This window comes from Cyprinus carpio, chromosome A18, assembly GCF_018340385.1.
Source record: "Cyprinus carpio isolate SPL01 chromosome A18, ASM1834038v1, whole genome shotgun sequence".
Lineage (NCBI taxonomy): Eukaryota > Metazoa > Chordata > Actinopteri > Cypriniformes > Cyprinidae > Cyprinus > Cyprinus carpio.
Window position 1 is genome coordinate 26,409,990 of NC_056589.1, and position 13,639 is coordinate 26,423,628.

At 43.8% G+C, this 13,639-nt stretch overlaps 1 protein-coding gene across 3 annotated transcripts; it reads right to left on the reverse strand.

Annotated features, from left to right (window-relative positions):
• Window positions 1–531: 531 nt before the first annotated feature.
• LOC109053132 (SLIT and NTRK-like protein 3) lies at window positions 532–6,197 on the reverse strand. Of its 3 annotated transcripts, XM_042775668.1 has the most exons (3): window positions 6,017–6,197; window positions 5,599–5,673; window positions 532–4,802 (listed from the first exon to the last, which is right to left on the reverse strand). In XM_042775668.1, exon 3 carries the CDS (start codon window positions 4,751–4,753, stop codon window positions 2,138–2,140), a length of 2,616 nt encoding a protein of 871 aa, XP_042631602.1. In that variant the 5' UTR covers window positions 4,754–4,802; window positions 5,599–5,673; window positions 6,017–6,197; the 3' UTR covers window positions 532–2,137. The 3 variants fall into 3 exon arrangements, with proteins under 3 accessions (XP_042631602.1, XP_042631601.1, XP_042631600.1); XM_042775667.1 differs by lacking the exons at window positions 5,599–5,673; window positions 6,017–6,197 and adding an exon at window positions 5,223–5,584; XM_042775666.1 differs by lacking the exons at window positions 5,599–5,673; window positions 6,017–6,197 and adding an exon at window positions 5,197–5,584.
• Between the last annotated feature and the right edge of the window lie 7,442 nt (window positions 6,198–13,639).

The following is a 13,639-nucleotide window of genomic DNA, read 5'->3' on the forward strand; positions in this document are numbered from 1 at the left end:
AACCTGCTTATCATAGCAGCAAACAGCATATATATATATATATATATTTATATATATATATATATATCTATATATATATATATATATATATATATATATTGATGTGATTATTCGAATTATTGAATTATTCGAAAAAAAAAAAAAAAATGCACACCCAAGGTTTTTCACACGATTTTTCAAATAATTCAACGGCCCGGAGTCAATTATTCCTTACACAATTTATTTGCTCTGTTTTATTCTGTGAAACCTTACTACGTATATGGAAATAACCATTTTATAAAAGCAATAAGCCCCATGAAGCTGTGGTTTACAGTGAATTTATAACAGCTCTAACAACGCCCCTTTCTAACAACACCCCTCAGCCATTATAAATTCACTGTAAACCACGGCTTCTTATACATACACACGCATATATATATATATATATATATATATATATATATATATATGTTTTTTTTTGTTTGTTTTTTTTGACAAAGGCTCTATGTTTGGACACATTATTGATGTGAAGCAAATTCGCACAAAAGGGAGTGCTGTTTAATATGGACCAAGCAAAATTTATTGAAATACTGACAAAACAGGGTCGGTAAATGATGAATGTAGGAACAAAATGTAAATAAAATTACTGGTGGGTATTGAACAGAGGAAACAGAAGCTACGCTAGTCAACTGAATGAAAAAAAAAAAAAGAAAAGAAAGACTTTTCTTCATCCTAGACAACCTCAGGAGAAATAATTATACTCAATAATAGATTAACTGTATTTCAGTGTTTGTAGTAAATGGTTATGGATAGAACAGGCATAGGCAAACAGACATAAAATATTTGGTTTAAAAAATAGCCACATTGTTCTCAAAGGGGAGTAGAAAATCAGTTTTTGTTGGACAGATCACTTTCTAGTATGTAATTATGTCACTTGAGTAATGCATCAACATTAAAATGACCCCAACACACACAGAAGCAGAACTTATGTTCAAATGCCATATGTTACACGGAGCTGTTTATCATACCTGAAAAAAAAAAAAAGTGGCATTTTCCTTCAAATAATCAAACATCAACTTTGACCATCCGCAGACATGATGCGAGTGTGTCTCTCTTTCTCCCTCTTGTGGACACATGTAAAAGTGACATAGCATTAAATATTCATCTCAAATGTTGTGTAATTTAGTAAGCAGTGGACAAGGTATAACAACATACCTTACAGAAAGACTCAAATCTAATCCAAGGTCTCCTTTTCTAGTCCAAACCCATCGATGACACATGCACACAGGCAGGAACATCAGTCTGTCTCAACCTGTCTCTCCTAGCAGCAATAAGACCTTGATAGGTTAATGTGCATTTTATAATTTGTCATTTGAAGCGCCATACCAATATGTTAAGTCTATTTCTCACAAACTGTATGCATTGGTACCCTTTTTATTTGATTTAAGACTTTGTATTTTTATTAAGAAGGCTATACCAGACGCATAATCACTATACATTGATTTAACATTACCTTTACAATTAAATCTTTCACTGAAATTACAGAATAAATATATGCACATTTTTAACTTTGTCAAATCTTTGTGAGAGAGAGAAAACATTAAAAGTGCTTCCTAAAAAGCTGTTAGTGATAGTATCCAGAAGCATTTTTCTTAAGAAAGTGCGCTGAACTCCATAAAATCTTGAAGTGTCTTTAGGTATTCACAAATATTGATCCTCCAGTGCGTCCTTGAAATAGAACTCTGTCTTTTGCTGTATAGAAAATTAAATAGACCACTCAACAGGTAATACATCGCAGTATCTCTATAGCAGGTGAAGTTTTTGATCGATAACCTCCTTCTGCAGTCGAATGCATGCAGCAATCTGCAAATATTCTACAAACTGTGCCAGGCGCTCCAGAGGTTCAACAACAAATCTGTTCCATACAAAAATAATGGGTGGTAACATTGCTGGCTACTCTGAAAAAAGGCACTTCATTGAAAAATCTGAGTATGGCCTTTCCTCCAAAAGCGACTTGGGGGAAATGTGTGTGAGAGTGTGTATGTGTACGTGTGTGAAACATATAATTTTGCCATGCTTCTTTTTTGATACAGTACATATTCTTTTTGGGTGTGGAGTGGGGGAGTTTGAGTAAGTACTCTTTTTTTTTCCAATCCAATTAGAATCGATACGATTTCTCCAAGACTTCGAGGTAATCCGGCTTGGTTTGGAGTTTTGCCCTTAATTCAAGGTATTCACTTTGGGTTTGCTCAGGGAATCCTTTCCCTGCAGTGAAAAGTAATGTTTCTTTTAATCTGGCGTCTTGCTGTAAATCAGGGTATTGCATTCCGGGTGGATGTGCATGTGCAACGTGCATGTCCTTTAATTTGGGGACAGTGGTGTACAGGCAGTCTACAAAACCCACCGTAGGGGTTGGTCTCTGACTGTCAATCACAGTAGGGCAAAGCACTCCATTCTCATGAAATCCTGCCATGTCACCTGACTGATTGATGGTGACAATGGTGTTGAGCTGGGAATTGGACACAGCCATTGTCCATTCCTTCTCTTTTTCCAGAAGAGTTCGATAATTACTGTTATTTTCCTTGGTTTCTATAAACTGCTCACCCTCAATCTCTCCTTCTCGTGGTTTGTAAATTGGATTGTTACACATTTGAGTAACGGGATGTGGGATGTAGTCGTAGATGTGACCGGGTGGCTTCTCAGGTGAGGCGGTTTGTCTTTCTTCAAAGATCTTGCACTGCATTCGAATGCCTGTAAGGTCAACCTCCTGACGCTTCCTAAAGGGAAGTTTTTTTCGCCTCCGTAGGACGAATGCGAAGAGACCGGCAGCCACAAACACAGAGGAAATGAAGAGAATCAGTAGGCTGAGAATCAGCACGGAGAGTGGAACAGCTCCCGCCGGTGGCGCTTGTCCTAACTCTGAGCCGCTGGTGGCCGTCATTTCATTGGGCAGGACTGGAGAAGAAGCGGTGAATTTCAACTCAGGGCATATGACCTCAGCCTCCAGGTTGCGCAGATCCTTGCCAAGAGTGTATTCCGGGGTCTTGCAGGTCACTTCCCCTACAACAATGACGGAGCTGAGCTTCTCAATCCACTGCTTGAGTGGGATAATGTCGCAAGAGCAGTCCCAAGGATTCTGGTGAAGGTCGATTTGAACGATGGAGTGGAGATGCTCCAGTACTCCGCTCACAGGAAGGTACAGAAAGTAGTTGTTGCGCAGGTTGAGCCTAGCCAGGGAGGTGCCAGCAAATGCATCCATGGGCAGGGTGCGCAGCAGGTTGTCATTGAGAAAAACCAACTGCAAGTTTGGCATGAGGCTGAAGGCGGCCGGTTGGATCTCTCGAATGACGTTGTACTCGAAATACAGGTAACTAAGCGCCTGCAGACCACGGAACATGCCTGGAGTGAGCCTTTCAATGTCGTTGCCATTCAAGTATAAACTTTTTAAATTAGGTAGGTTCATAAAAGCACCTTCTTGAACATATGATATCCGATTGTTACCCAAGTGCAGTAAATCCAAGCTAGAGAAGTTCCAAAAATCTGACCTGTAAATTTTCTGAATCAAATTACCACTTAGATAGAGTTTCTTGGCATTGAGTGGTCGTGGCAGCAGCTCAGAAATATTGTGGAAACCTTTCTCTTTGCAATTGACAGTGAGACCCAAGTCAGTAATGTGTAAATTGCACATGCACCCTGTGGGGCAAATGATTGGTATAGGGGGTCTGGTCTGGTAGGCAGCGACTGGAGGCTGATTCTGTCCTGGGTAAATGCTACGAGGAGTGGGTGGTGTTTTTGTGGGTCTCTGCCGTTTAGTCGGCTTTACGTGTCTCTCTCTGTACTCTACTGAGGAGGCTGTGTTATGAAAAGATGACAACATAGAAGAAGGCTTGGTGGGCCAGACATTTTCATTATTAAACGGTAATCTGGGAATGCCATGTTTGGCCTCCAGCTCTGCTTCAGAAAGTAAGGGACAAAGTTCACTTCTCTTGATCTCACGAAGGTCCTTACCATGTAAATGAAAAGGGTATTCACACGTAATGTCGCCCACCAGAGCTGTGTAGGGGATGCGCTCCAGCCAGGTTTTGAGCTGCACAATGTCACACACACAGTTCCATGGATTTTCCTCTAGCTGAATCTCCATCAAGCTGCGACCGATGTATTCCAGTGTCCCTTTATAGGGTAGAATTCTTAAGCGGTTGCCACGTAGGTCAAGGTGCGTGAGAGATACGGACCTGAATAATAAACTGGGTAACACAGGTATCAAATTGTCATTCAAAATAAGTACTCTGAGTTTGTGCAGGTTCCGAAACGCCCCGCTCTCAATTCTCTTGATGACATTGTAATCCGCCTGAAGATACTCAAGACTCTCCAGCCCCATAAAAGTGTCATTCCTGAACACCTCCAGTTTGTTTTCATGCAGAAATAGCTTTTTCAAGATGCTCAGGCCATTGAATGCGCCCACATGTATGTCCTGTAGTGCATTATTCCCCAGATTGAGTGACACAGCATTGTTGAGGTGCAAAAAGCTGTTAAAATACAGCCTGCGCATGGAGTTCCTCTGCAGATTGAGTTTAAAGGGTCTTGTCCACGTCTGGGAGATCTGGCTGACATTTGTAAATCCTTTGCTGTCGCAGTGGATGTGGAAAATACCCTCCTTGACTTCACAGTAGCAAGGGTCAAAGCAAGGCTCATCTATTTCTTCCGACTCATCCAACAGAGGGATCGGCGTAGTCCATCCTAAAGCTATTGTGCTTAGCAGGGTAAACCAAAGCATCCTTCCACCGAGTCCTGATGAAGTTAAGGCTGAGAGCCACTTCACAGCACTGCAACAAATCACAGGAAAAAAAAAAATCAGATGAGATTGGTATGATAGGGAGTGTGGTGTTTGTTGTGATTTTTTTGTTTTTTAAAATAATATACTCAACAAATACCTCCTCTTCCTCATCATGACGTTTACGATAAAGAACATGCATTATCATGTAATTGACATCTTTCATTCGATGATAGCTTACACTAAGCCCAAAAAAAGGATCCATGGGCATAATCACCACTAATGTTTTTAACCACCGAATGAAACAAACCACATCTAAATTGTTTAAAGCATATCATCATTACAAACAGTCTATTTAGTATCCTACTACATCTGTCACACACATACAAACACAGTGTAGAACAAGAGACATTTGGAAAAATATGAAATAAAAAATAAATCCATACTTAAATCGAAACTGTATCCACTTAACATTTCAAAAAAACAATGACAGGTGCATCCCAAGACCGTCGCCAAAACGGCAATCAGACCTTTAATGCGTAACGGAGGTTATTTGCTTTCCACAGTCTGAACGCACTTAATTAGCGCAGATGTTATCAGCAAATCAGTGGAGAAACTCAGAGCCAAATGCTGCTGAGTGTGCCACACTCTGCTTATATCTTGGATTTCGAAAGGGGAAAAAAGGACCAAAAACCCTCGAAAGATCCTCGTTTTCCGTCCAGAAGAAACTGCAATTTTCTATGAATAGCGCACTTTGTATTTTCCTCCCACCCTTCTCTGGTGTCCTGGCTTTAGCACTCCATTCCAATGTCCTTCCATTCCCAAGCGATAAAGTAGCAGATACCTACTCGGTTTTAGTGGTGTCCAACTTTACATCTCCAGGGTTTGGAGACGGGTGGTCCCAGACTGCCTCCGATGGTTGGCTACAAATAAATAAAAAATAATAATAATAAAAAAATACTATAAAAAAAAAAAAAAATCATGCATTGGAATGAAACGCTTTAAAAAATCTCCGTATTTTACACACAAATAAAAGATCTCAATGTTGAACTTAATATTAAACTTACATTTTTTTTTTTTTTTTTACTAAAAATACGCTTGCTAAAATACTATTAGAACTGGGTGATTGGTACAGCAGTCTGCGCAGTTACATCAGAAACAAATCAATGCATCATTTGACTAAATACAGAGATTACTCTGTGGATCACCCAGGTCATTATCCCATCTCCAAAAAGTCTCTGAACATCTGAAACGTTCAAAATTCACCTTTTTTTTTTTTTTTTTTTTCTTCTTTCACCGGAGCATCCGAAATAAGACGAGTTTAAAGATGTCCTGTGCTTTTCCCGATCTCTCTCCCTCTCTTTCGGTCTCTCTCTCTCTCTCTCTCTCTCTCTCAAGAAGAGAGAAGATGAAGACGTGATTTGAATGAAATCTTCTTCTTCTTCTTCTTTTTAATACAGGTTTGTTTCGTTCAGTTATGGAGCTCAGTTCGGCTTCGAGCGGTTCGGTTCGGTTTGTCCCACTGCTGCGCTGCTCGCGTCTCTCATCGTGCCGGAGAAAAGCCTCGGATCGTCACGGAAATGAGCTTTAAGAAAAGCGAGCAGGGAGGGAGAGGGCAGAGATTGGAGAGACGGCGTTGGCGGAGAGGGTTGGGATGGAGGAGGCACGAGCTGTTGAGTTCGCTGACTGCCGCACCGGGAGCGCGCGCGTAACCGTGTGTTCTCTCTCTCGCACTCTCTCTCTCTCTTTCTTCATCAGCGATGTAATGTTATTATGGGGCGATCTCATCTCCGATTTATGTTCAGAGGTAAATTTCACAGGTTATTTAACTCTGAGCTTCATCGGTGAACTCTTCTGAGGCTTTGGGTGCCCCATTCCCGTTTTAAACAGTTCATCATCTTTCTTTCCTTGGAAAATGTCATTACATTCGTTGAAATGCGAGTCCGGGGTTCCTTGGATTAACACAGCAAAATTACAAAGGAAACTATCCAATAAATCGGTTTGTTTTTCTTCTGTATAAATTTAGTTTGGTTTTATCTGCAGTGAAGACAGATGAGGCAAATTCTTCCGTTTCGTCCTGCCGTGTGAATCTCCGCGCGCTTCCCGCGCCCTGTCTTCCCGCGCTCTGCCTGCAGCGGGCAATCGAGCTCTGCGCGTGGGCAGTGGCGATGACAAGATACCTTTATTCTGCAAATCTATATGGAAATGAGGGAGAGGTTATGGGTAACACTCTGTAATATGATTTATTAATAACATAAAAACATTATTACTTTAAATAATGCTAAAGAGATCGTTATTAAAGATTCAAATAGATATGTAATTTAACTTTGAATTATAGGGAAGACCGAGGCTAAGCTTTCGCACTTTTACTGTGAATATTTATTGCAAAGGGTAGATTTATTTATATAGTTCAGGATCGGTACATACTGTATATTGTAGTCTTAGCCTTTATTCTACCTTTATTTCCTCGCCAACAAACAAACAAAACATAGTTCACTGAACACACGTTGACATTTTGCTGTAAAAAAAGAAATAAAAGTGTAAAAACGTGCAATAAAAAAAAAAGGATAACTTGATCAATAAAATAGGTCAAACTTTTCCCTTTGATAACTAACCTTGGTCTTCCCTATATGTTTTGAATGTATTTGAACTACTGATTTGTTAATATTTTACATAGATCATGTTTTCAGTTGCTTGATTAAAGTTATTATAAAGTGTTTGGAGTATAGGTTATGTTTAAACAAATTTACACAAGATTTCATAAAGAGATGTTTCTGCAATTTTTTTTAGATTAAAACATTGCTGATTACTCATTTAAAAACAGCAGCACGGCTACCAGTGAACATTTTTATGTTGCACAGATCTGTATTATTGTGTCATTTCTTCTTGACAACTTTTACATTTTTAATAAAAGTAAAAATAGAAATTTCTATATGATGGTAGCCGACACCTTGTGGATGACCAAAGGGGAAGCCCCCACCACTGAAGGGGACCCAGGTGGAGCCGATGAGCCCAAGCAGCGCAGATGGTACTGGAGACCGAGGTGGAGCTGGATGACCAGAGGACAGAGGCTGAGCCAGTGGCACCAAGGACAAAGGTGGAACCAGGGGGAAGGCAGATCCAGACGGAGCCGAAGGCACAAGCAGGTCAACGTCTGACCAAGGCAGAGCCGGAGGGATGAAAGAGCCTGGAGAAGACAGATGCAGAGGGGCTGAAGGACAGCAGCGGAGGCGGGGCTGAGGAACTGGCTGATTGAGGAGGTGGGAGAGGGAGGCTAGGAGGGGAGACAGGGATGTGGGGCTGGATGATCAGGGACACAGAAGATGCTGAGGTTGGACAGAACCTGCAGAGACACAGGAGATTCAGGGAATGCTGGAGATTCAGGGAAACTGCCAATAATCTCTCCAAGTCAGTCCATAAGCTCCTTCTCAAAAATGTCCTTAAGTCCGTCATAATAAGCTCCAGAGGCCAGGTTAAACTCACTCAGTGGTGGGAGTGTGGGGGGATTTTCTCTAAGCCGTCTGTCTCCACTAACCCTTCCTCATGATCTGTGGTGTTGCCGGCTCTTGCACCTGGTCAGACAGATAATGTGAAGCGGGCTCTGGGGTGATGACTCCCTCCAACCTATTCCTCAGTTTGGGCTCGTCAATCGCGGAAGACCGGTCTTTACAGTCTGTGGTGGGAACAAGCAACAACCACGTCGCATCGTTCGCTGGTGGTGGATGGTTGGTCTCTGGCGGTGATGGTGTCAGGACCGGGGCTCAAACCTGGGTCTCTGATGCCAGAGTCTGAATTTCTACCGCTGAGCCACAGGAAGTAGTTGAACCCAATAGTCAGACGCCTTGTTAACTTAACTCAGAGGAGTTTATTTAACAAAAAACAGCAAAAGGGGACAAAAAATCCTTTGTATAGAGTTAGGTTGCAAAACAGAAAAATTCTCAGACCAGAAAGGGTCAAAAATAGTAAAAGTCTCCAAAACAAAAACTCAGAGAAAAACAGCAAAACTATTCACAGGAAAACAATTCAAAAATACTTTCAAAGAATAGATCTTGGAACTTAGAGCAGACTTACGGCAGCAACTTGCTTAGGAACAATAATAACCAAGCAAAGATGCAAAGGAAGTGATCAGCTTAAATAGACAGCCCAGAATGAGAAACATGTGAAAACAATAACACTGATTACGAAAGGCACAATGTTGACGTGAGTGCATACTGGGGACCTCTAGTGGCCAAAATAACACATTGCAAAACAAAGGCTCTGACAGGACCCCTCCCTCTAGGAACGGCTCCTGACGTTCCCTCCAGGACAACTGGGCTTGCGAGCGTAAAATTCTTGCACTAGTTTGGGGTCTAAGATGTCCTTGGCAGGAACCCAGGAGCGCTCCTCGGGACCATAGCCTTCCCAGTCCACAAGATACTGCCGGGACCCACGTACTTGACGGACATCTAGTATTCTGTGGACTGTGTAAGCTGGCTGGCCCCCGATGATACGAGGAGGAGGAGGTCTTCCTGTCGCAAGAAAAGGAGAAGACAAAACAGGTTTTAACAGGGAGACATGAAAAGTTGGATTAATTTTCAAAGACTTAGGCAAGTACAATTGATAGGTAACTGGGTTCACTTTCCTGGCAATCTTGAAGGGGCCGATGAATCTCTGGGAAAGTTTGCGGGATTCCACCCGCAAGGGAATGTTCTTAGTGGAGAGCCAGACTCTTTGGCCAGGGCGCAGAGTGGGGGCAGGTCTGCGTCTGCGATTAGCCTGGCGCTGGTACTGCTGAGAGGCCCTAAGGAGCTTGAGTCTGGCTTTTTTCCATGTCTGGCGGCAGCGTTTAACAAATTGATGAGCAGAGGGAACTGCAACCTCCACCTCTTGTTCAGGGAATAGTGGAGGGGTGTACCCGAACTGGCACTCGAAAGGGGACATGCCTGTTGCAGAGGAGCGAAGGGTATTGTGTGCGTATTCTGCCCACATGATGAATGAAGACCAAGAGGAAGGATTGTTAGCTGCCATACATCTCAGTGTAGTCTCAAGATCTTGATTAAGCCGCTCTGTTTGTCCATTGGACTCTGGGTGAAACCCAGAAGACAGGCTCACTGTAGCCCCCAGAGATTGACAAAAAGCCCGCCAGAATCGGGAGGAAAACTGGGGTCCTCGATCAGAGACGATGTCTTGTGGAATTCCAAAGACTCTGAACACATGATTTATGACCAATTCAGCAGTTTGTTTTGTTTTGCGGTGGGTAGTTTAGGCAGAGGAATAAATCTGGCGGCCTTGGAAAATCTATCTACTAGGACCATGATAGTGGGTGTTGCCTTGTGATGGTGGAAGACCAGTGATAAAATCCATGGAAAGATGGGACCAAGGTCTATGAGGTATGGAGAGAGGGTGCAATAGCCCTTGAGGAGAGCGGTGAGAGATCTTATTTTGGTTGCATGTGGGACATGCGTTCACAAACGCGGTCACATCCTCCTTGATAGTTGGCCACCAAAATCGTCTTTGGAGGAACTCAAGAGTGCGTGAGGTACCAGGATGACAAGTGAGACGAGAGGAGTGTCCCCACTGGAGGATCTGAGAGCGGACAGCTTTAGGGACAAACAGACAGTGGGTTGGCCCCCCTCCTGGGTCTGGTTCTCTAGCTTGGGCTTGTTTTACTGTATCTTCCAGATTCCACCTGATAGGAGCTAAGATCTTGGAACTTGGGATAATTGGTGCAACACAATCTTCCTGTGGAGTTTTAACATATGCTCGGGACAAAGCATCAGGCTTAAGGTTCTTAGAGCCAGGCCGCGGTAGGACAAGATGAACTGGAATCTATTGAAAAATAAGGACCAACGTGCCTGGCGGGGGTTGAGTCGCTTTGCCTGCTGAATATATTCCAGATTTTTGTGGTCCGTGAGTACTTGGAATGGGTGTTTGGCCCCCTCAAGCCAATGTCTCCACTCTTCAAGCGCTAGCTTGACTGCCAGTAACTCTCGATCCCCTACATGATAGTTCCTCTCAGTTGGTGTAAGGCGGTGGGAAAGGAATGCACATGGATGCAGCTTGTTGTCCTCTCCTCTCTGGGATAATACAGCTCCAACCCCTACATCTGAAGCATCGACTTCCACGATGAATGGTCTATCTGGGTTAGGGAGAATGAGAATAGGTGCAGAGGTGAAATACTTCTTTAGTTTGTTGAAAGCCAACTCTGCTTCAGGTCCCCAAGAAAAGCTGGTTGTGTTCCCCTTGGTGAGAGCAGATAAAGGAGCCGCCACAGTACTAAAGTTCCGGATGAATTTGCGATAAAAATTGGCAAAGCCAAGGAAAACGCTGTACCTCTTTTACCGATGAGGGGGAGGCCCAATCCACAACAGCTTGAACCTTTTGAGGATCCATTTGTATTTGGCCAGGCTTGATGATGAACCCCAGGAACTGAACCTTGGTCACATGAAACTCACATTTCTCAGGTTTAACATAAAGATGGTTATCAAGAAGGCGTCTCAGAACCTTACTGACGTGTTTTACATGCTCTTGGAGGGAACTCGAGAAGATGAGGATATCATCTAAGTAGACAAAAACAAATTGGTTTAACATGTCTCTGAGAACATCATTGATGAGAGCTTGAAATACTGCGGGAGCATTAGTGAGGCCAAAGGGCATAACTAAATATTCATAGTGCCCAGTGGGCGTGTTGAAGGCAGTTTTTTCCACTCATCTCCTTGCCTAATGCGAACAAGATGGTAGGCATTGCGTAAGTCAAGCTTAGTGAAGATGGAGGCTTCTTGCAGAATTTCAAAGGCAGTTGTCATTAGTGGCAAGGGATAGCGGTTTCGAATGGTTATCTTATTAAGGCCCCTGTAATCAATACATGGTCGAAGTCCGCCATCCTTCTTCCAACAAAAAAAAGAATCCGGCTCCAGCAGGGGAAGTGGATGGTTGGATGATGCCTGCCACAAGAGCTTCATTAATGTATCTGTCCATAGCAGTTCGTTCAGGGGGAGACAAAGAGAATATACGACCTCTAGGGGGACAGGTACCCCGGGAGTAACTCAATGGCGCAGTCATAAGGCCGATGAGGTGGTAAGGAGGTGGCCTTCCTTTTACTGAACACTGCTTTGAGGTGGTGGTACTGAGCAGGGACTTGAGACAGATCTAGGGTTTCTTGGGACTCGAGAATAAAGGTCAGGGGGGTTCTGGGCCAAGCATTTAGTGTGACAGGTGGGACCCCAACTGAGAACAGTGCCAGTGGACCAGTCAAAGTGTGGATTATGCTGGAGAAGCCAGGGGTGTCCGAGGATAACAGGGAACTCTGGAGACTGTATAAGGTGAAAGCACATTCTCTCCTGGTGCTGGTAAGTGGTGAGACCAAGGAGAGAGGTGAGGTGGGTTACTTTCCCGGGAGACAATGGTCTTCCATCCAAGGCTGTCACAGTTAGGGGTGCAGGAAGAGAATAAGTAGGGATCTGAAGACTCTTAGCAAGAGAGAAACATCCATGAAATTCCCGGCAGCGCCAGAATCAATCAATGCCTCGAGTGTGTGTTTTTGTTCTCTCCAAGTGAGTGTGATAGGAAGGAACAGCCCAGAGTTGGAAGGTGAAGTGGTGCGTGTAACTCCCGTCACAGTCCTTCCTTGCCTGTACGGGACTGGGCGTTTCCCGAAAGCTCGGGGCAGGTGGAGCGAAAATGACCATACAATCCACAATATAGACAACAGCGCTCTCTCATACGACGGTCTCGTTCCAAGGGGGAAAGCCTAGCCCTACCCAATTGCATGGGTTCCGAAGTATCTTGGGGCACTGGTGGCATTTGAGCAAGAGCTGGACTGGCAGACAATGAGGAAACAGATGGCCGATTCCTACTTCTCTCTCTCAGACGATTATCCAGCCGGATTGCTTGATCCATAAGAGTTTCCAGATCAACAGCAGGTTCTCTGGTAGCCAGATCATCCTTGATTGCCTCTGACAGACCATTCAGGAAACACACCATGAGGGCCTCATTGTTCCAACCACTCCCTGCTGCAACGGTCCGAAACTGAATGGCATATTCAGCTGCACTGCCATTACCTTGACGGAGGGTGAGAAGTCTCTTTGAGGCTTGTCGGCCACTGAAGGGGTGATCGAAGACTCGCTTTGAACTCCTTTTCGAATGCGGAATAACTTGTACAGAAAGGGGGCTTGTGCCTTCCAGACCGTGGTTGCCCAAGAAAGAGCTTTGCCAGAAAGGAGGGTGATTACGTATGCGATCTTGGCTCGATCTGAGGGGAAGGACGATGGTTGTAGTTCAAACGTGAGAGAGCATTGAGTCAGGAACCCATCACATGCACTGGGGTCACCTGAGAAATGTTGTGGTGGAGGTAGGCGGGGGTTCACTTAGAGGAGAGAGCACTCGAGAATCTGGAAGGGGTACAGAGGCAGCAGGAGAAGCAGTAACTGACGTAGAGGGCAGCCGGTCGAAGATCTGACGGACAGAAGTCATGAGATCAGACAGCAACTGGGAGTGTCTAGTCATCAAAGTCTCCTGCTGAGCTAGTGCTGACTCATGGCGTTGGACTGTGGACTCATACTGAGCAACGGTAGCAAGGAGTTCTTGAGGATTTGGCGCCTCTGGGTTCATAATGTGGCTTGGTTATTCTGTCAGGACCGGGGCTCAAACCTGGGTCTCTGATGCCAGAGTCTGAATTTCTACCGCTGAGCCACAGGAAGTAGTTGAACCCAATAGTCAGACGCCTTGTTAACTTAACTCAGAGGAGTTTATTTAACAAAAACAGCAAAAGGGGACAAAAAATCCTTTGTATAGAGTTAGGTTGCAAAACAGAAAAATCCTCAGACCAGAAAGGGTCAAAAATAGTAAAAGTCTCCAAAACAAAAACTCAGAGAAAAACAGCAAAACTATTCACAGGAAAACAATTCAAAA

Excerpts from the sequence above, each read along its gene's own strand:
- LOC109053132 (XM_042775668.1), bottom strand. The coding sequence starts at position 4,753 with ATGCTTTGGTTTACCCTGCTAAGCACAATAGCTTTAGGATGGACTACG.